Source organism: Pogoniulus pusillus, chromosome 12 (genome assembly GCF_015220805.1).
Source record: "Pogoniulus pusillus isolate bPogPus1 chromosome 12, bPogPus1.pri, whole genome shotgun sequence".
Lineage (NCBI taxonomy): Eukaryota > Metazoa > Chordata > Aves > Piciformes > Lybiidae > Pogoniulus > Pogoniulus pusillus.
Window position 1 is genome coordinate 26,388,797 of NC_087275.1, and position 21,341 is coordinate 26,410,137.

The following is a 21,341-nucleotide window of genomic DNA, read 5'->3' on the forward strand; positions in this document are numbered from 1 at the left end:
CAGCCCTAGTCAGTCAACTAGACCATGGCACTAAGTGCCTCATCCAGTCCTTTCTTGAACACCTCCAGGGACGGTGACTCCACCACCTCCCTGGGCAGCCCATTCCAATGCCAGTCACTCTCTCTGTGAAGAACTTCCTCCTAAACATCTAGCCTAGACCTCCTTGGGCACACCTTGAGACTATGTCCCCTTGTTCTATTGGTGGTTGCCTGGCAGAAGAGACCAACCCTCACCTGGCTATAACCTCCCTTCAGGTAGTTTTAGACAGCAATGAGGTCACCCCTGAGCCTCCTCTTCTCCAGGCTGCACACCCCCAGCTCCCTCAGCCTCTCCTCATAGGATTTGTGCTCCAGGCCCCTCACCAGCTTTGTTGCCTTTCTCTGGACACGTTCCAGCACCTCAACATCTCTCTTGAATTGAGGGGCCCAGAACTGGACACAGTACTCAAGGTGTGGCCTGACCAGTGCTGAATACAGAGGAGGAATAACCTCCCTCTTCCTACTGGCTATGCTGTTCCTGATGCAGGCCAGGATGCCATTGGCTCTCTTGGCCACCTGGGCACACTACTGGCTCATCTTCAGCTGCTAGCTACCATTACCCCCAGGTTGCTTCGTTCCTGGCTGCTTTGCTTTCTTACAGCTACCTGGAAGGACATTGTAGAAAGGCTGCTGCTGGTCTCTTGTCACAGGTAACTGGTGGTAGAACAAGAGGGAATGGCCTCAAGTTGCGAGTGGGGAAGTTTAGACTGGACTTTAAGAGTGGGGTTTTTTTCCCATAAAGAGTGGTCTGGCATTGTAATGGGCTGCCCAGGGAGGTGGTTGAGTCATCATCCTTGGATATGTTTAAAAGATGCTCAGATGTGGTGCTTGGGGATATGGTTTAGGGGTGAACTTTGTAGAGTCGATTAGTAGGTAGTGGTTACACTTGATGATCCTAGCAGTGTTTGCCAACCTAAATGACTCTGATTCTATGTCCACCTCAAGTATACAAATACAGTGGCAGTGATGTCACTGGCATTCTAGACAAGTTTAGCTGTTGATTATAGACCAAATTAGAATATTCAGTGTTTTTTAAAAGAGAGGGCTTTGAGGAGGGTGCATGTGCTGAGAAGAGGGTACTAACAACTTCCTAGGTTCTGCTGCTGATGTTTTCAGACTGTTTGTAGAGGCTTATGCATCATATGCACGGTGAATCTTTCTCTATGCAGTCTCTGTGTGCTTTTCAGGAAACTACTTAATTTCTCTTATTGGACAATGTTTCATGTTTTGGGCCAGATCTAGTAGCTCCAAAGTGACTAGAGGGATGTCGCATTCAGCAGCATCCACAAGTTACACTGCTCCTGTTGCGTGAGAGTTGATGCAGGTGTCTGTCACTTTTACAAGGACAAGCCTTTTTTTTTAGATAGACTAAAGTTATGTTTTCCCATGAAATTTGCAGTGTATTTTTTGTGTTTCCTTTGTGATAATAAGGTCATTAAGTTGTGCGTGAAAAAGGGTTGATAATGAAAATGCCCAGGGAGGTGGTTGAGGCCCCATCCCTGGAGGTGTTTAAGGCCAGGCTGGATGAGGCTCTGCCCAACCTGATCTAGAGTAGGGTGTCCCTGCCTATGGCAAAGGGTTTGGAACTAGATAATATTTGTGGTGCCTCCAACCCTGTCTGATTCTATGAGTCTAAATCAGTGCAAATCATGTAATGTAATACTGTGTGCCTTGAATTTTGAATAATAGGGCAAAAAAAAGAGGTACTGTTTAGGGAATGTGTATTCCCTCAACACCTAGCTTCCATATGTAATACTTGGTTTAAGGATTCGTCTTTTATAATTCTTTTAAAAGAGACTTTGGGTTTTGTTGTGTGCTCTGTTGGTATCACCAAAATCTCCTCTTTTCTACTGATACAATGCAAAATTGATTTCATACAGATATTATGCAAAATAATGTTAAAAGCCAAGCCTGGCAAGCAAAGCAACCCTTGGCAGCTGCCCCCATGCTCACTGGTGCCATTCAGTGTCCCAGATATGCTGGAAGTTTGACAAGATGCAAGAGAGAGGCTTTAATTAGGCCACAGTTTTACCAATTCCACTAATCTGAGTTGTGCTTCAGTAACCCACACAATGTAGATTTTCCTCCTTCCTCTCTCATTCCCACCATTCTGGGAAGCCCTCAAGGCCTTAGACATGGCTCTAGGCCACCACAGATCTGATATTTAGAGGGATGATGCCACAGAATTCACATACTCCTTCCTTTTTGGGGGAATTTTCTCTTTAAAGAGTCGTGCTTTCCCCTAAATCTGCTTTCAACTCTGGCTTAGTAAGAAAGTTTGTAGTCAGGTGGGGGTTGGTCTCTTCTCCCAGGCAACCAGCAACAGAACAAGAGGACACAGTCTCAAGGTGTGCCCAAGGAGGCATAGGCTGGATGTTAGGAGGAAGTTCTTCCCAGAGAGAGTGATTGGCATTGGAATGGGCTGCCCAGGGAGGTGGTGGAGTCACCACCCCTGGAGGTGTTCAAGAAAAGCCTGGTTGAGGCACTTAGTGCCATGGTCTAGTTGACTGACTAGGGCTGCATGATTGTTTGGCCTGGATGATCTTGGAGGACTCTTCCAACCTGATTGATTCTGTTTTTTGCTTAAGTGTCTTCTAAATTATATTATATGGTCTTCTAACTAGGACTTGTAGGGCAGCCCAAATAAATCACTGTGCCCTGACCAGTCTGAGGGATATAATAATAAAGTATTTGCAGTATTAGAAAATGAGAAATATGCATGTCTTGTGGATGGGAAAATAGGGATAACTGCACTGCAACTGGAGGACTTGGAAGAAGAGTGCAGAGGGAGGGCAGTGTCTCTTGCTTGCAAAGCTGAGATGCCCACAGCTTGGCTGATGATCTCTGCTTTACTGGTTGACTGGAATTTTATGGGGAGGTTTGGCTTTTTTTTTTTCCTATCCTGAAAAATTGAATCCTTTCTTACTGTGTCCTGCCTTTGAATTGCATGTAGGAAGAGAGTCTCAAATCAGGGCTTAGTATTGAGGCCTATTGTGTTTAACATCTTGATCAATGACCTTGTTTGCAGATAATGCCAAGCACGGCAACAATGTTCATCTACTTGAGGGTTAGGAAGGCTCTGCAAAGGGGTCCTGACATGGTGGATCAATAAGCAAACACCTGAGAAAATTCCACCAGAGGAAGTTTAGGCTGGACATTGGGAAAAAAAAAATTCTTGACCAAAACCATTGGAATTGGTAGCCCAAGTGGCTGAGTCTATTTGATTTGCATGACAAGATTTTTTTCTAGAGGAGGGGCTACAGACTTCTATGAGAAGATGCTAGAAGCTGCCCTCATTTTAGATAGATCCAATGCCACCTTGATTCCAAAATGAACTCATGTCTGGCCAAGGACAAACCCATCAACAATGGGGGTAACACCTCTGGGATAACACAGAGAATCATGAAATCAGCCAGGTTGGAAGAGACCTCCAACTCACCCAGTGCAACCTAGCACCCAGCCCTGTCCAGTCAACTAGACCATGGCACTAAGTGCCTCATCCAGGCTTTTTTTTAAAGTCTCCAGGGATATGACTCCACCACCTCCCTGGGTCCAACAGCAGGACAAGGGGCAATGGGTGGAAGTATAGGAAGCTTCATGTAAACATGAGGATGATTTTTTACCCTGTGAGAGTCACAACACTGGAACAGGCTGCCCAGGGCAGGTGTGGATTCTCCCTCTCCGGAGATATTCAAAACCCATTTGGATGCATTCCTCTGTGATATAGTATAGGTGATCCTGCTCTGGTAGGAGGTTGGACTAGATAATCTTTTGAGGTTCCTTTAACCCCCTATGGGAACCAATATAATGAATTAGAACTATCACTAAACTAGAATATAACCACAGTAACAGTAGAAATGTTCCCTAGAAAGCATCTGAGAGCATGTGATCTCCAAAATGTTCATCAACCAGCTGCCATTTAACCAGTTCCCTAATATATTTTTTGTTACAATCATTTGCATTCAGTTAATATGGAGAGAAACATTCAGTACTTTGCTGGAGAGCTACATGGGATGAGAGTGTTTGTGGGCTCAACAGCAGCATCAGCTGAACACTGGCACATAGGGGCTGCACGGAAGGGCAGAATATGGGCTGTGTGCTAGGTCTAAGCTTTGTAGTTGTTTTAGCTTGTGTTTATATATTCCTGTTACATCTGTCATGCATTGTTGTATATATAGCCTGTAGCTGTAGAAAGGAGCAAATTAAGGTGCTTACATCAGTAATTATTTCAAGCCCACTATTGCTGAACAGTCTCTTCTCTCAAAGATGTGAAGGTACAAGTGGAAGATTAAAGCTGTGTAGTTCAAGTCAAATTTAAAATGAGCTGCAAGAGAACAAAATGCATGTTTTACATAATTAGCATCTTAAAACTTCATACCATTGTTCAGTTTTATGCTAACAGCCCACACACTACTTGCTTAAGGGTTAAGCAGTGATTCTTGAAGAGTTCAAGGTCACTAATTCTCCAAGTGTTAAATAGTGAAGCTCTGTTTTTGCTGTCTGATGCATGTGAAATATTTGGAGAATGAGTTAACTATACTTTTTCCTCCCTGCTTAGAGCCTAGTATTTTAAATTCACTGTCACTGAAACACATATGCTACGTGAGAACAAAATGTAGACTTGTGTTGGCTTAGCTGTAGACATAAGTGGAGGTTGCCATTTAAAATCCTCAACAGTTGCCACATTTGAGACATCATATGATCCATGTTTGTAGCAGTGTTCAGATGACTATCACACAGCAAGACTGTTCTCTGCTGTTAGAGATGCCCTTAGAGAACTGTTTCTGTAACATCTTTAATCTTTTGGTTTTTTAATCTGTGTGCTGTAATATGAAATCCTGGGGTGACTGAGGGCATGCTTGCTTAATATTTTTGTAAGCATATCTGTAGCAAAGCTTTCTTTCTTTAAGGTGGCGTCAAAATGACTTTGAAAGGTTGGTCATGAGTCCTGTTGCATCCTCAGGCTTATTCTGAGAGTTTGGTTTAGGACAAATGCCTGGACTTAGGTGAATTTCATACACTTGAGATTCAGATAAAAAATAAAGGTGACTTTTGCACAAAAATAATTGGATGAACTATGGTGCAGATGAGCAAAACATTTCAAACCTCTGAAAGTTTCATCTCCAGATGTCTGACTGGATATCTTCAAACATCCACATCTGAAGAGCTTCTCTGGCCAACAAGGCAGTCCTGCCTGGGTGACTGGATTTTTGTTGGAGTCTTAGGGCTGGTAAGCACCTCTGTGGAGATGATGGTTGCATTGGTCTCTTAGTTTCTAGAGGCATGACTTTGTAAGCTTTGTTAATTCTCCTGGTTTTAGGTACTCTTCAATATAATTTATTATCTATTTATTTTTACCCCATCTACATGTGCCATAATTGTCAGAAGTCATCCCCTAAACTATGGAGGTGTTGTCATTAAAATTAAAGTACTGATGGCTCTAAGTCTATGGGAAAATGCTTCTTTATGGGCAGCTTACTATTTGTAGTCATAGGTCACAAATCCTGTCCCTAGTTAAAAGTAGCAGTTAATGAAGAATGACTAAGAGTAAGAAATAATTAATAGTTTCTCTCTGTGCTGTCCAAGCTTTCCAGTGCTCCAGCTGGAGATGTTTATTAACCTGAACATGCACAGTATATCACAGAGGTGTTTTCTTGCATGATCAATTGAATTAGTCATTTAGTAAGGGAAGGATGAAGTACCTGGGAATAATGGGAGACAGAGGAATAAAGAAAAAGGAAGAGAAATTTCTTTTCTTCAGGAGACATTAACAAAATAAAGGAACAATTTTTGCTAGGTAAAATCAGCATTCAGTTTTGCATACTAGAGACAGTGCGTAATGTAGAGCAGCATGTAGGACTGAAGGTCAAGGCCAAACTGCTTGCTTCAGTTTTTTCAGTGATCCATTATCTCCTCTTGCTTAGTTGGAGTCACCAGTGCTTCCAAAGAGAAAAACAAAAAGGAAAAAGAAAGGCCAGCAAGAAGACATTTTACACTGTATCATAGTTATAATTGTAATGTGGAGGTGCCACCACCAGAACCAAACTCGAGCAGACTGAATGCAGCAGTGAGATAATTAAAATGAACAGACATGTCTTTGTCATAAGCTGTAGATGGAATAGGAAGAGAGATGAGCTTCCTTCTGTTCTCATGCTGTTGTCAACCAACTCGACTGGAGTTTCTTTGCCTATCAAGTTCAGTATTGTGAAAAGCAGAATGCCATTTGAGTGGTTTTCCATTTGTTGCTTTTCTGCCTTTTCTAGATTAGAGACAGTTCTGTCTAAGGAAAAAAAAATTAAGTCTTTGTGTTGTCGTGCAGTCTGGGAATGCTCTCTGTGAAGCTTCCTCTCTGAGGCGATTCATTCCATATGGGTGGGTTACTATAATTATAGCTACGCAGATGCTGAATCAACTTACAATGAGCAGAAACTCAGGCTGTTATTTTCTCAGGGAAATGCAAAAACAACAAAAAAAAGAGAAAAAATCCTAGAGAGCAAAACCAACCAATAATCTGGCCTATTAATATGGGACAAAATGGCTGATACTGGTTTTTCCTTGCACATTCTGTGTTTGTCCTGAGATTGGTTTTCTGTACAGTGAGTTGTGCTAGTTTGAAGCCAGCTAGAATCTTTTGGTGAGAAGAGCTAGATTACAGGCTGTGAAAGGGAAACAATGGTGATGTCTACCTTACAGCCTTGCTGAGATGTATAAGAAAAAGAATCCAAACATAGATAAAGGAGACACTTCTCTGTCGGGGCTGTGGGCTGCATTTTCTCTCTCTAACCTAACCTGGTGTCTCTCTGATTAAGCCACCTGCTTTCTAACCCCCCTGGCCGACCCTCCAGTCTTCCTTGGGCACAAGACAATGTCTGGGGTGAGGTAGAGAGGAGTGGGAGAAGTGGAAGGGCGGTTGGGAGCCCATCCTGGAGACTGAGGTTTCTGGGAGGGCTGTTGTGTTTCTGTATTATCTTTTACCTTGTGTATTTCTGTATGTAACTCTATATATAGAGTAAATATTTGCTTGCATGTTGTGCTAAGCTGTAAATATAATCTTGCTTCAATTTCCAGGGCTGGCTGAGTCTAGTCTGGGTGATTTTACAAAGTATGAGGGGCTGGGTAACATCCAAACCATCACATGAGTGAACAGAGAAAAATACAAAACTGGAATGTTACAGTTGCCATCTTCCACCACCACCACCCCAAAAAAAAACAAAACCCACCCCCAAAAAACAAAACCTATAAAAAAAAAAGGGTATTCCCCATAGATCTGATATGAATGGGAGTGGTCCATGTGGCTAAACTGAATTGTCTGCTATATGATGTGCTGGAGGACAGTAATACTGAATGATAAACCTCAATGGATCCTTCTTGTAATGCTGTTCATATTTCCCTGGATACATTTTTCTACCTGAAGGGAGGTTGTAGCCAGGGGGGATTGGTCTCTTCTGTCAGGGAACCAGCAACAGAACAAGGGGACACAGTCTCAAGCTGTGCCGGAGGAGGTATAGGCTGGATGTTAGGAAGAAGCTCTTCCCAGGGAGAGTGATTGGCATTGGAATGGGCTGCCCAGGGAGGTGGTGGAGGTGTTCAAGAAAAGCCTGGCTGAGGCACTTACTGCCATGGTCTGGTTGACTGGCTAGGGCTGGGTGCTAGGTTGGCCTGGATGATCTTGGAGGTCTCTTCCAAAGTGGTTGATTCTACGAATATTCTTTTTGAATGTCCCCACTGACTTACTATTATTTGCTTAATTAACATAGTAATTTTTTTTTTATTCATGTTTTTCACCTCTACTCTTGCACAGCTCAAAACTGACTGAACTAGAAATCAAACCTTCTAGTGAGTCTTGGAGTACTTCAGGTCTTAGCTGCAACTGCAGACTACACTGAGTATGAACTCAAACTTGGGTTTTGTGAAATACCGTGTAAATTCTTTTTCTCTATCTCTGGTTTTCAAATCATAATGCAGCTAGAAGTGTGAAATGTTAAGCATATCCTTTTATGTACTTTGGAATTTATGGCAACCTCCAAGTTAGTCCTCCTTTACTGTCTGGCTTGTTTCATTTCAGGTGACTTGAACTGTGAACAAAAAGGAGCTGACAGTATTTTCAGACGGGCACTTTATAGTTGTGCACTTCACAACTATGCGATAGGACTGTCTCTGTTGTCTTGAATGCAAAATTAACTTGCTGATATGTGCTGCTACAGACAGAGGAACAGATGTAGTAATTCTCCTTTATTTACATGAAATTTCTGAGAAGGCATTTGCTGGCAGCCAGCTAGGAATAAATACAGTCTCAAATATAAACTGCGCCATGCTATGTTAGCTCATTCAGGTGTCAGCTGTGCCATTTAGATGTGGGCAAGGGCAGGGAAGCAGATCCCTCCCAGCAGAGCTGGGAGCTCTCTCGTATTCGTCACCCCCAGTGACGATGCCTATCAGCAGATTTTTGCCAGGGGACTGTGCCTGCCTGTCTGCACAGCGGACCCCAAACCCTGCCCCTATCAGTGGGTGGGTGGGGAGTGAAGAGAGGTGAGCCCTGCGCTGCTGTGGGAGGCCTAGGGAAGCGATCAGATGTCCCAATGTTTTGATTTTTATTCTTTCAGATTAGGAGATTATCCTTTTCTTCATTCCTTCACCCACTCCTTTACTTTCTGGGACTTAGAGCTCCCTTAAGATCATGTTTTCAGGATCCTTTTCCCCAACCAAGAGGTTCAGAAACTTAACTGAGAGGGGAAGTTGTAGGGGAGGAAGGGGATGGCTGGGGTGGGGGAGGGTTGCAAGGTACAAATAAGTTCAGTTTATTTTATCTGAGTGAAGCGAGGCTTAAGGAAAATCCTGTAAAACCCCATGAATCTTTTGAGCCGGGAATATGAGATCTAGTGAATGATGCTGAGCTGGCTACTGTGGCAAGGGAAAGCTCTTCCCGGGGGATTATGCCCTTTCCCCTTCCTCTTTCCCCCTCTGCCATTGTGCAGGCTGAAGAAGGATGTATAATTCCAGTGGCAGCCTTTGCTCTTCTTCAGTACTTCGTTTAACTTACAGGCTTCAGCCAAGCAGTTGTGCATGTTACATTGTTCCTTTTTTCCTTTCTCAGGTATTCAGACTTTTCAGTGCTGGGCTGGGGATGTTTATTCAGCTTATGAGCAGGCAGATGCATTGAAAATGAAATGCTTTGACTCTGAACTGCAGGCAGAAGTGGTGGGAGGAGGCATAGTTAATTTAACTTGGAGGATGATTGATGTGTACATGTCAATTTCTATTAATACTCTTTTAAAATCACTGACACAAGCATGATTTCCTCCCCACACACACCACCAGAAAATATAAATAGACAACAAAACAATCCTGTGCATTTAATTCACAATACTTAGAAGCACTTAGGCAAACTGTCATTTGAGAGTGTCCTCCACAGGCTGGCAGAAACCAGCTTTAGGGTGTTCTTACCACTTTAAGAATATTAAGATGCTCTAGCAGAGCTATCTGCTCGCTGCTAAAATGTATAAAGCACAAAAAGCAAAAGTCACCTACAGGTAGACCTAAATTGCTTAAAAATGTACCGTTCCCTCATTAGGCAGCCATTCATTCCGTGAAAAGAGCCAAATGTATTTGTTGAGACGTAGGCATATAAGCCGTGTTTAAAATGAAACAGAGTTGGGAGCCTGAATGCACAGCACTGTTATTCAGAAGTAGCTTTCGAGCAGGGAGAGTTGCAACAGGAAAGTGCTGTTTGGCTGGACACAAATCAGCAAACGTTTAGCTGAAGTGTGAATAATTCAAGCGTGCCTGGAGAACTGTGCTTTCTGAAGAGACGAAACACCAGAATAAGGAAAACCTTCAAACATTTGCATCAGCCTTAGAGGACAATGCGAGCAGCAGGATTTGAAACAGATTTGCCGATGTGCTCTCTTTAGGCACAGAGAATGCTCATTACAGGCAAGATTCTTCTGTGGCTCGTGTGCTTGCACGGAGGTAGAGGTTTGCAAGGCTGACGTATCAGATAAAGTCAGAGTGGTTACCACACTGATGGTGTAGCAGCTGCATAGTAAATGATGGAGAGAATCATGTTAGGCATGCCCACCTAACCTAACTTGAATCATGCGAAAGGGGAGCTGCTGGAATTCAAATAGACTTTCTGGTTCCCAGCAGTCGGCAGTAATAGAATGCTTTCAGGAAGATGACAGATGCAGGGGAAAGATGCTGTTTTGCACTATCTTGATTTGTTACGGCAGCCAACTTATTGGCATGATGGAGTGACAAGAAAAGCAGCTGGCATGGAAGGTAGGATTATCAAAGCTATTGCATCATTATGAATGTAATTAGAAACTGACCATGACAAAGCATATGCTTGAATGAGCTGCCGCTGATGGCAGAGGATTTGTTGCTGAGGTCTTGAAACTCTGAAAACAACGTTCCTCGTGCAAAATGGATTTTGCAGTTTCATTTGTGCTTCTGTTACCCTGTTGTGGTTTTTTTTCCTGCTTGCTTCCAAGCTCGGGGAATCGCTTACTTGAAAGAGTGTGTTGTGTTATGATGAGACTAAGGAATAAAGTATTTTCTAAGTCTGTGAAGCCTCAGGTAGATAGAAAGAAATGTGAGACAAGACTAGGAAAGACTCCCTCGGATTCACTAGCAAGCTCGGATGGATGTATTGACATATTCAGGAATCCCGAGGAAGCCTATATGCATGTACTAAATGTTTTGGTATAATGAAAAGATACTATTAGAGGTCTCTGCTCTACAGTTAGTTTTTCTGAGAGCTTTTATTCCCCATCAGTTTTTAGTTCTGGGCATTTATTTGGTTGTTCAGTATTATATAAAGAAAATTCATCAATATCTCCTGCAGGGTTTCTTAACAACTCCAGCATCTGTTTCAGCTATTGAACTGTGTTCACGTTTTGCCAACTTGATGCCTACCCAGCTGGTCTATCATTTCTCGCTTGATTACAGCTCCTAATTTCTCTGTATCAGCTTGTTTCAGATAGGGTTTTGAAAGCTGTTAATGAGAAATGACAGTAACTGCAAAATTACTGAAGAACTGGAGTGTTCTCTTATTTTTGAAACATCAGAGAGCATTTTAATGTGCATTTTATTAAATTCATACTCTATGCTGCAGTGAGGTTTTCATATAATGGTTGAATATATCTGTGAAGATTTTGAACTGGATGAGTCACAAGCATAACTTTCAAATGCCTGTCTGAGAAACTTTGAGGAAATTTCAAGGTGTTTGCTTTGTTGTGAGTATTGCCTTAACATATGTCTCTTCCTCTTTTCCTGCACCCTCCACAACATGTCTAGTCCCTCTCCGTTATGGTGGGCAGTCAATAAGTGTATACTGTACATATAGGAATGTATTTTATCACCACTAGGGTGAAACTGCTAAGCCACTCCAAACAGGTGATTTGAACAGGTTTAAAACAGGCATCAGCTCTATCACTGTGGGTCATCCTCCATCTAAGAACTAAGTGTTTTCTAAATGTAAGGCAGGACCTCTTTTTCCTTCCTCTTCAGAGGTCCAACAACCACTCAAACACTGCTTGATAGCTCACAGGATGTGATTATCTTAAATTATTTGGATTGTTTTTCCTTGAAAAGTGCTTCAATTCATCTATAATTTTTTTCCAAGGTGGTGATCAGGAGATCACTTCATACTGGATGTTCACTTTTCTGACTTGTTTAAAATTACTTTGCTGGCTGTACTCTATGTAGTTTTGTCAAAAGGGTATCAGGCTATTAAACACTAAATGCTGCTGGCTAAACCTTAACAGCTTGAGGAAAATAGATGTTTCTAGATACATGGCAGTGAAATGGCATTTAGGTACTTGGAAGGGAAAGATTGATAAAACTGACAAAGTGTTTAGTTTGAGCTTTTCCCTGTTTTGGTCACTTCTGAGAGGCATTTTAAGTGATTTTGTAACTGCTATGAAGAGAGATGCACTTACCTATAAAGAAGGTAACTGTGGGGGTTGTATAGCAAAAAATACTTCTGGAGTCTTTATGACTTCTAAAAAAAAAAAAAGTTATTCTATTTCAAACAAGTGGTATTAAATGTAGCAATAATTTGTCCTTGCTGATGACAGTGCAATAACAGGCAGAATAACCCATATAACCAGCTTAAGTGCCATTCACCTATCCAGGGCAGCAGTAAAACTGGTTTCTATTGCATGTATTTTATTTATACTCCCGGAGTTGTCAGTCACTCCTTGTCTCAAGAGTGCTGGCTGACCGTCAACATGCAGTAGTTACTTAGAATGGTCTTTGTGACGCCAGGAATTGTAGCTGTGTGCTGTCTTTGGCCATCATCCAGCTGACAAGTGATGTTATAGTTTGCTTCTCTTTTATCTATAGTTTTCGGTTTCAGCTTTTTGCTTGGCTGATGAATTAAAATGACACTAGGTGGAGCTAGCTGATGATTATAAATAGAGCTACAGTCACACAGGCCTGCCTAATGAGCAAGCCCTTCTGTACAATAATTGTTATTAAAAATAACAAGTTAAAATGTTCAGTATTGAGCTGGATCTCAGACATGAAATTCTAAGTCTGATGGAGTAAGAGGACACAATTTCTCCATTTTGCCTTTCCTTTTGTTTTTTTACAAGCTAGCAATCAAAGATGAAAAATAATATTAAGGGGAAAGCATCTATATTCAACAAAGAGAGCCAGGAAGCAAAAGAACGGAAATAGAAAAGGAGAAGAGGAGAGAAGCAGCAATAAGAGCCAGCAGATGTTTCCACTGTAGATACATGCAGATAGCCGATTGTGTATCTGCCTCTTTAGCCTGATAAGTGTAGACTTTTTCTCTCATCCTTCCATATAAATCCTCTTTTCCTTCTGTCTTCCTGAATTAATGCATAGAGCTGGTATCTTTCACTTTCTATTTAGATATGAGGTCGATGTTTTCAAGTCTGTTCTTGGAAGTGTTATCTAAAAAATGTGCAAGGGCAGGAGAAGTTGTCACTCTCGTGTTGGCCAGCCACAATTAATAAAACCTTCAAGGGTTATTTATTTACTGAGGTGGAAGCTGGTTGTATGTGCTTCTTTGCATGATTCTAGCTATTAATCGCAGTCAAGGATATGAAATCTAATTCTAGGCAGTGTGACAAGACAAGAAAAAAAGCCACTCACTCCTACACAGATTTACAGATATGTACCACAGATAGGGTACATGTATTAATCTAACAAAGGAGAGAAACCAGGATATATGCTGATACTTGGGAGCATGAACTGAAGAGAAAAGAACAGGAAATAAATAAGAAGTGTGAGATGAGTACAGGAAAAGAGGCAGGGAAAAATAAAGATTAAGGATATGAGCTGGATCAGTCTGGCAGAGCTATGATAATTCCCATCAACATCTATTGAGTGAAGCACTTGTAAGTTCAATCAATGTCTTGTTCTCACTGCAGTGAAATGAAATTGGGGTAGGGGGATGCTCAAGTCAGCAAGGAGAACTTGCCCAGGAGGGAAATGTTCTTGAGAGTCCAGGAGTTGGGAAGTTTAAAGGACTGGAAATGGATCTTTTTTAACTTCGTCAATAACCCCCTGAAATTTTAGTAATGGATGGTAATCACTTGGCGAAAAGATGCATGAAGAAAGGCACACATGGGAGTCAAGCTTGTCCAAGGGATATTACTGAGCACCTAGTTATGCACTGCCAAAATGCTTTCTACAAAGAAATATTAAAACTAACCCAAATGAATTAATTAATTGTGTTCTGAAAGAAAGAAAAAAAATGTCCTTTAGGAGCTGGAATTCAAGCTCTGTGTTTTATTTTTTACCATGTAACAGACTGGAAATTGCTCACAATCTGAGGAGGTTGTATTTAATCATAAATACTAAAGGATATCCTTTCTCCACATCCCAGATTAGGGTTCTTTTTTGTTTTCCACAGATGATTAAACTAAACTGTCCCTGAAATCATATATTTTTAATCTCCATAGGAAATGCTGAAATTTCCAGAAGCTGCTGGTTGTTGCTAAGCACCGTGTTAACTTTCTGCGTGATGCTAGAAAGAGTGAAGGGCAGGGGAAAGACTCATCTATCTGAACAGTTGCTGAACTTTGATCATTAAAGACATCCAGAGAAAAGTGTGAGGAATTTCTGAAGGCTGATGTTTCCTTGCTTCCTTTTCTCATTCTGGTGAATTCAGACAAGAGGATTTCTATACTTGAATAGGAAATAATAAGAAAGCCTTCAGCTTGCTGCATGTCATAGTGGGTGTATATAGCTCATCCCCTCCTTAAACTACAAGTTACAAGCAGTCTTGCATCATCTTGCCACTAGTTCCTAAAGATCCAAGTGGTTGGTTGCAAAGCTGTGGTTATGAATTCAGTTGAAAAATCCTTTCAGATACATTTTGGACATGATAAACCTAGTGATTCAGGCATGAAAGTGGCAGCAATGCAATAAAGAGGTGGAAGATGGGAAATCAGGAATCTACAAGAAATGGGAGAAGCATTGAGCAATAATTTTGCTTGTATTGTTGGGGTTTTCTTTTTAACTTTTTATGATCTGAGCATCTCTGCATCAGAATAAGAATGTCAAGTGCACCTTTCTACAAAAATCAGGAACCTACATCTGTACTGCTGTTTCTTTACTTATTCCTATCTTTAGGATAGATCTTGCCTTTAAACAAGGGAAAACAGAAGAGTAAATCATGATTAGGCACACAGTGGTTTTCATTAATATCCTGGTGTTACCCAGTTTAGTGTTTTACACTGCAACACTGTTCTTTACAAGATGTTTCTTTCATTTGCATATCCCTGAAGATACTGCACATAGTGCAGCCAGTACTCTGGTTTACTTGGTGATACAGAAACTCAAGATGCTGAAATGGTCAAACAGGTAATTTTGATTTTGACCAGTGATGGCAAGGACTTTTTTTTTTTTCCACTCCCCTCCACTCTCTTACCTCTCTTTTTTTCCCTCCTGCCCATGACTTGCCACAACTGGGGAAAAGGTAGTTCAGAAAAAGTTAAAGCAAAATTTGTACAGAACCTCAGACACTTGAAACTTAAATTTTCTTACCTATATTTAGTTTCACCCTTACTGCTTTCTATATCTTTTTGATGCTTAGAAGTAAAGAGAATGGAGAATTTCTTTCATGGGCTCAACATGTATTAGCATTCAGCTCTGATCACTCATATTGATCTGCTTCCCCCATCTGAAAAGACACACTAAATAAAACCACCACATGCTATTTTCTCTAGATTTGCTCTTTTGGTGAGCAGATGGTTATTTTGATACAGCTATTATGCAGGTGATATATGTTTAGGCAAATGTATTGGGAGAGGTTCAGCATTTTGTCTTTAAAAACAAATAATCCACAGCACCTATTTTCATATTTGCACAGTGTGCTTATATCTAAGACATCTTTATCTCCTCTTATTACAAAATACCATTTCTAATGCTGTTTCTAATGGAAACTCCTCATGCTAATAATTCCAAATGGTATTTAATACATTTTTCCCCTCGGTACAAATGTCACTCTTCCAAAGGGCAAGTTGGATTATTCACCTATTTGTTCAAATGAAGGGTTTTGTCACAGACCAGACCCTTCCTTTCTCCTTGCAATCCCAGGCTGCTTTTCATTCACCATTGATCCAGTATGAGATAAGGATTGCAAGCACTGAAAACATGCAACCTGTTGCCTTGAGCAGTGATTGCAGATCCTCGGTTGTGGGTGGTGGTTTTGGGTTGCCTGAGATGGAGTTAGTTCTCTCCAAAGCATCTTTCGTAGCTCTGTGTTTTGTAGTGGTAGCTAGAACGGTGTGGATAACCACACCACTGTTTTGGCTACTGCTGAGCCATGCTTACACAGCACCAAGGCTGTGCTCTTCCATCATTCTCTCAGCCTACTGCTGAAGGCAAGGTCTTGGTAGGGTACACAGCCAGGCTAGCTGACCAAAGGGGTGTTCTGTGTCATATGACATCAGCTTAGATATAAAACATAAGAGAAAGAAGAAACTTAGAAGCTGTCAACAAATGCCTCCCCCTATCTTCTGGAACAACTACCATGTGCATTGAAGCCCTCTTCCTGGCACCATATGCAAACCAAAACCAGCACCATTGTCGAATCATGGAATTAACTAGGTTGGAAAAAACCCCTAGGACCATCAAGTCCAAGCTAGCAGCTAGCTCTTCTAATTAACTAAACCACAGCACTAAGTGCCTCATCCAGTCTCCTTGTAAACATCTCCAGGGATGGTAACTCCACCACCTCCCTGGGCAGCCCATTCCAATCTCCCTTTCTGTGAAGAATTTTTTCCTAACGTCCAGCCTAAACCTGCCCTGGCAGAACTTGAGACTGTGTCCTCTTCTGTCACTGGGTGCCTGGGAGAAGAGACCAACCCATTCTGGCTACAGCCTCTTTTCAGGTAGTTGTAGACAGCAATGAAGTCTCCCCTGAGCTTCCACTTCTCCAGGCTGAACAACTGCAGCTCCCTCAGCCACTCCTTGTAGGGCTGTGCTCCAGCCCCCTCATCAGCCTTGGTGCCCTTCTCTGGACACATTCAAGCACCTCAACATCTTTCTTAAATTGAGGGGCCCAGAACCAGTGGCCTAACCAGTGCTGAGTACAAGGACAGAATGTGTCTCCTGGTCCTGCTGGTGGCATTATTCCTGATACAGGCTAGGATGCCATTGGCCTTCCTGGCCACCTGGACACACTTCTGGCTCACGTTCAGTCAGCTGTCGACCAGTACCCCCAGGTCATCATCTGCCCTCAGAATACAGAAGGTTAAGTATGGTTTGCTTCATTTAGGGAAGCTATGGTTAAATTTCTGTTGGGTTGTTTTCTCGTGTTAAAAACTCCTTGAGTAGTGATATGTCATTATTTGTCATAGTCCTCAATCCTGCACTGTTTGTTGAAGTATGTGCGCTTACATCTGACTTCTCATCATTAGCATTAGCTAACACTTGTTAGTGTACATATTAACCTGGAATTGTAGGGAAATGCTGTGTTACTGAAGAGTATCAATTAAGTTTATTTCTATGGCAACAAGCAAATAAATATTGCAGAAGTCTTCAGTGAAACTGGTGCTTAGTGTGGGATTCTCCATGACCTGGCTCACCTGTTGAGTAAACAGCAACCCAAGCAGCTCTGGTAGGCTACCTGTATTGCATAGTAACTGTTTTCTAATCTGCTTACCCCTATGGAGCAGGACACTTACTATTTCATTATTACTAAATGTGAATTATATTCATGTGACAGAACTGTACGTGGCACTTGACAGAGCACAGAGAGAAGTGACTGTTTTGCTCTAGAGAATGATACATGATTAATGTGAGGGGTCTGCTGTGCATGCTCAAAACCAGACACAGAATGATGGCTGCAACCCCTGGCCAGCTGTGAAGCTGTAACAAAGCCTAAACTAAAATGGGATTGCATTTTGTGGCCTGCTTGTTACTGACGCACAACCTGAGGATTTTCCACTGAATAAAAATAGTACCATGCAGAGATGTGCCACCCCTTGATGATTCTGAGGTGCCATGGAAACACAGAGGTACCCATGTTAGTTGTTGCAGTTTTTGTATGAGCCAGAGATAGGTATGTCTCTGGGAATCCTTCACAGCCTGTATTTCAGTCAAAACACTGAAACTGAAAAAGAGGAAGGGGGAAAAAAAAACCTATCTTAAAGCAAACACAAACTAGTGTATTAGATGAGACATAATTTAGAGGGCTACCTTACTCATCTGCTGCTTCATGCAACATGTTGCTATCTGCTGTGTCAGGACTTACTGTTTTGTTTTTTCCCTGAGTGCACAACCATCTGGGAACAGTTGTGTGCATTATTATAACTCAGGAGAGAAACCCCCCAGTATTTGGTTTGTATTGCAGTGTGGTTTTCTGGTGTAACACCTTGCCCCAGGTATTGTAGAAATACAGCAAGTGCAATAAAACTATTGAGGAGAGGTGCATCAGTTGTATTTGGTTTCTCTGGGATTTGGTTTGGTGGCAGCATTCTCAAGTGAGTCTTACAGGGAACAGTAAACGAATGTTTATACTGCTGGATAAATCTGCATTGGCAAGACTGGAAAAGCAATTCCTTGGACTCTCAGTGTAGGTGTGGGACTTGCAAGCATTGGTTTCATCCGTGTAAGTGCTCCCCTGGAGATGCAGAGCAAGAACATCAGAAAGCAGTTTTAGACATTCTGATGCCTGTTTCCCAAGTGGCTGTTCTGTATTGGGTATAATTGGAAAGGGATTTTGGGAGTGAAGGGTAATTGGGTAAGAGGCTTCAGGGTGGCTCTGTATGCCGTGATGGTCAGGCCACACCTTGAGTACTGTGTCCAGTTCTGGGCCCCTCAATTTAAGAAACATGTTGAAGTGCTTGAATGTAGAGAAAAGGAGGCTCAGGGGAGACCTTTTTGCTGTTTACAACTACCTGAAATGAGGTTGTAGGTAGGGGTTGGTCTCTTCTCCCAGACACCCAGTCACAGAAGAAGAGAACACAGTCTCAAACTGTGCCAAGACAGGTTTAGGCTGGATGTTAGGAAGAAGTTCTTCATGGAAAAAAGGTTGGCATTGGGATGGGCTGCCTGGGGAGATGGGGTCACCATTTCTGGAGGTGTCTGTAAGGAGACTGGATGAGGCACTTAGTTGCATGGTTTAGTTAATTAGAAGAGTTAGCTGCAAGCTTGGACTTGATGGTCCTAGTTTTTTTTCCAACCTGGTTAATTCTGTGATTCTGTGGTCTCCATGAAAAGAAGCCAGAGGCTACCCTGTGTCAGAGGCAATTTTTTCCTGCCAATGCCAGTAGACTCATGGGAGGTCACAGCTGAGACCCTTAGCTAAAGAGCCAGCACCTCTGGGACAGTCTGCACAAGAAAGGGTAGAGCACTGCTCTGCATGTAGTGAAGGGAAGAAAGTGTGAAGAAGCAGGTGGAGGGCACCAAGGTCAGAGAATGAATAGAGGAACAGGGGCTCCTCTGCAGCCTCTGGAGAAGACCTTGCTAGAGCCTATATCCACATAGTAACCCACACAGGACTCTGACAGGGCAGTTGGATGTTTCCTCAAGAAAACATGGCCTAGAGTGAGCCCACACCCAGCAATACAACCTGTGGGAGGACCCACACTGCAATGGGGGAAAAGAGTGAAGAGGAAGGAGCAGATGAGAAAAACTGTTATGAAATTACCTGTAGCCCCATTCCCTATCCCCCTGAGCTGCTTGGGGTTAGGCTGATGGGAAAGGAATTAGGAATGAAAGAGTGCAGTGGAACCTGGGGAAAATAGATTATAAGTAGCTGGTGTTACTTCCATCTTTGTTTCTCTCACATGGAAATCTAGAGGGTGAGAGAGCAGCTGGGTGGATGTCTGGCTTCTGGCAGTGGACAACTCACCGCAGTGAGGTTACACAGGATTATTCCAAATGAACTTTCTGAATTATCAGGGGGCAATGACTCAAGTATGGTAATTTTTAGGGATAACTGATACTAGAATGACTGAGCATGGACTACATCTGATACTTGGTAAAAAAAAAAAGAAAGGTTGTAAAGTGAAACCTCTCTCCATTTGAAGCAGTGAGTCACTCCAGAGCTACTTACCCTGAACTTGCCCTAAAAAGATCAAAATGCATCATGAGAAGGGCATTGCTACTAGTTTAAAGCTTCTGTAGTTGTGTGAACCTGAACTAAGGTGAGAACCAGGAGAATTTACCTTTGGGCAGCATCATAGGTTGCCTTCTCTTTGCTTATATTTTTGTATAGCACAAAGAAGTGGCACGCATGGGATTTTTCCATTGCCTGTACTCTTAACATATGACTGAAACTTGAGCCTTAACCAGTTCCAAGGATGTCTTCTTGCTTTTAACTACTTAAAAGTGAAGGAGGTTTGGTGTAAACACTGGTCATAGCCAGAACAGGAAAAAAAAAACTATTTAGAAGTTATGCTACAGAAATGATCACTGAAAACTTAGTGTGTTCCTAGTGGAGTTTGAAAACAGTAAGGAGCTGTTACAGCATTTGAGGCATTTCATTATTCTGAGATAATGAGTAGAGCTAAAAGATATTGTGGCTTCTGGTTGAGGTTTTAAGAAATGCTTTATTGGGCTGGTAGTAGACAGAGAAACAGCAAGCTGCCAGTTGCAGGACGTTGAAAGCTCCATGCCTTAACAGGTTGAATTCTAGTAGCTGTGTTCCTTTTCCATCATTGCTAATATGATCCAGATTTGAAACAGTCCAGCTGCTCAGTAAAAGCATTATCTGTAAAATGAAGGTTCTAAGCATGAAAAGTGAATGAGGGTGGGATAGGATCTGTTGAGAGGTTCATTATGTGCAGGAGCCAAGCTGGAGCCCTGTGCAAGTGACACCTCATAACAAACTTGTTTCAGAAAGATTTCTTTTGAGAGATAATTAAAAGGTCAAAAGATACAATGTGCAGGGAGCATTACCTTGGGACCATTTTATATTATTCAGCACTGATTTCAGGTCTGTGACTTGGAATTTAAAAGCTTTGTTTCCCTCTGTCAGCTCTCTGAGCTTCAGACGTTGACTTGCAATATGAAGCTACTAAACAGCTGGATTTCACTGGGAAAAGAAAAGGGGAAAGCCTTGTTTTAAACGTTGGGGTTATAGGCCTTAAAAAGGAAGCCTAACATTGCTGTGGAAATGTAAAGGCTTTGGAAATGATTCCTTTTTAGGGGCGAGACAGTCTGTGTTATTTATTTGTCCATCTTTGGATTGTACAGGAGGCCAGTTGTGGGTTTGGTACATTTCTTCCTAGGCTTCAGGCTTAATTATGTGTAAGTTAGAGATCAGGCTTACACATCAAGGAGCATGTCATGATTTAGTGGAGATGTGCATGGAAATCTGTCTTTCCTCTTATTTCTGTCCTGCCTTCAGAGAAATTAAGCTGTGGGAGGTCAGCAAACTGGTTAGAGAAGACCAGCTTCATATCTTCATTGGTGACTGCTGGAGGCCAGTCCAAGTTTATTTATGGAAGCCTGGCAGTACTCTCTGTCCTTGTAACCAAAAAAATGAAATTACCCCACCCCATTACTGGAATAAAATGTTAATCTTCGCTGCAGATGCGTTTTCAGACAAGATCTGTGATACTTCTTTGCACACCCTGGCATGATGCTTAGCATCTGTAAGTCGTTTGTCTTGCTGATTATGCTTGCATGTAGACTGGAACAGTCCAATTCCTTGTAGTAAGTAATGAGCTCCATTGCTCAAGAACAACATAAGAGATATGCAGTAAGTTATTATGGAACTTGAAAATTCAGTTAGGGGAAGTTCATCTACACATGAAATAGGATTAGCTTCATTAATCACATTCCTGCATTAATGTAGGATCCCAAATTCTGACT

General features: G+C 42.0%; 1 protein-coding gene across 18 annotated transcripts in view; it reads left to right on the top strand.

Moving 5' to 3' along the window:
• The window catches only part of DMD (dystrophin), a 1,274,903-nt gene that overhangs the window by 102,384 nt on the left and 1,151,178 nt on the right, over positions 1-21,341 (top strand). For 7 of the 18 annotated variants that reach the window (XM_064151947.1, XM_064151951.1, XM_064151949.1 and 4 more), the window contains exon 1: positions 10,131-10,316. The exons of 1 other annotated variant lie outside the window; for it this stretch is intronic. In XM_064151947.1, the coding sequence (XP_064008017.1) occupies positions 10,220-10,316 (97 nt within the window). In that variant the 5' untranslated portion in view covers positions 10,131-10,219. Of the gene's footprint in view, positions 1-10,120; positions 10,317-21,341 lie in introns of those variants that run through there. 10 more of the 18 variants (XM_064151957.1, XM_064151959.1, XM_064151958.1 and 7 more) reach the window with 3 other exon arrangements.